This window comes from Eurypyga helias, unplaced genomic scaffold (assembly GCF_000690775.1).
Source record: "Eurypyga helias isolate BGI_N326 unplaced genomic scaffold, ASM69077v1 scaffold16812, whole genome shotgun sequence".
NCBI lineage: Eukaryota > Metazoa > Chordata > Aves > Eurypygiformes > Eurypygidae > Eurypyga > Eurypyga helias.
Window position 1 is genome coordinate 16,257 of NW_010236819.1, and position 1,098 is coordinate 17,354.

Consider the following 1,098-nt stretch of genomic DNA (forward strand, 5'->3'; position numbering starts at 1 on the left):
CCCTGGTGTCTAGTCCAGCTACTGGTAGGGTCAGGCTGCAGTTCTCAGCAACACAGGGATAAAAACCTTATTTTTGCTGCTCTGTAAGGACCTGCTTCTCCCAGTTTGCTAAACCAGCAAAAGGTACATTCAAGCCTTATTATTTTCTGGTACCATCTAATCCGGGGGAGGCTTTTACTGTCACTACCAAAATAGATCTGGCATTAGCTTTTCTAAATTTCATTATGCCCCTTCTCTGCTCGCAGCACAACTGCAGCGGTTGAGAAAGGATAGCAGGTGCTGCAACTGCTGTTGTGGTCTTTGCTCAGAAAGAAAAAAGCACATCTGTCCAAAAAGACTCAGAGAATGAGTGCCTTAAGTATATAAACATTTTTAAAATATGTAGCTAATATAAAAACGAACAATTCCTCCAGCAAGCCCTTAGATGATTCGGTTTTTTTCTTAAGGAATAACAGAAGTGCTGTCAGGACAGAAGGCAGAATTATCTATCCCTAAGCTACTCACATCCCCACTTATATTTTCCTTTGTTCATTCAAAGTCAAGTGATCACTAGCTTTATTGTTCCAGGAAATTGGATCCCTAAGATCATCTTAGACATCCAGGCAACTGGTAGTCACTGTGATTCATCTTGGGAGGATTCACTGAATGAGGTACGTTCCCTTTAGTGCACACATCCATAACACGTGGGAGGGAGGTGTCCCCTCATTTGGTACTTCAACCTCCACAGCTCACACAGTCATTGAGTGTATGTTTGAAGTGTTAGAATAAAATAAATTAAAAACTCCACCAAATCACAAACCTGGTAGAATTCAGGTTGTTCTTGCAACTTTTTTGCAAAAGCAACTCCTGGTTTGAGCCATGCAGTGCTACAGGCTTGGGGACAAGTGGCTGGAAAGCTGACAGGTGGAAAAGGACCTGAGGGTGTTGGGCAACAGCTGGATGAATGAGCCATCAGGAACAGCATGGCCAGCAGGACTAGGATAGTGATCGTCCCCCTGTACTGGGCACTGGTGAGGCTGCACCTCCAATCCTGTGTTCAGTTTTGGGCCTCTCGCTACAAGAAAGACACTGAGGTGCTGGAGCGTGTCCAGAGAAGGG

General features: G+C 44.6%; 1 protein-coding gene across 1 annotated transcript in view; it reads left to right on the plus strand.

Annotated features, from left to right (window-relative positions):
* Positions 1-1,098, plus strand: part of PREPL (prolyl endopeptidase-like) — an 18,542-nt gene that overhangs the window by 15,752 nt on the left and 1,692 nt on the right. The window contains exon 13 of the mRNA XM_010147239.1: positions 568-650. Coding sequence (XP_010145541.1) covers positions 568-650 — 83 coding nt within the window. The remainder of the gene's footprint in view (positions 1-567; positions 651-1,098) is intronic.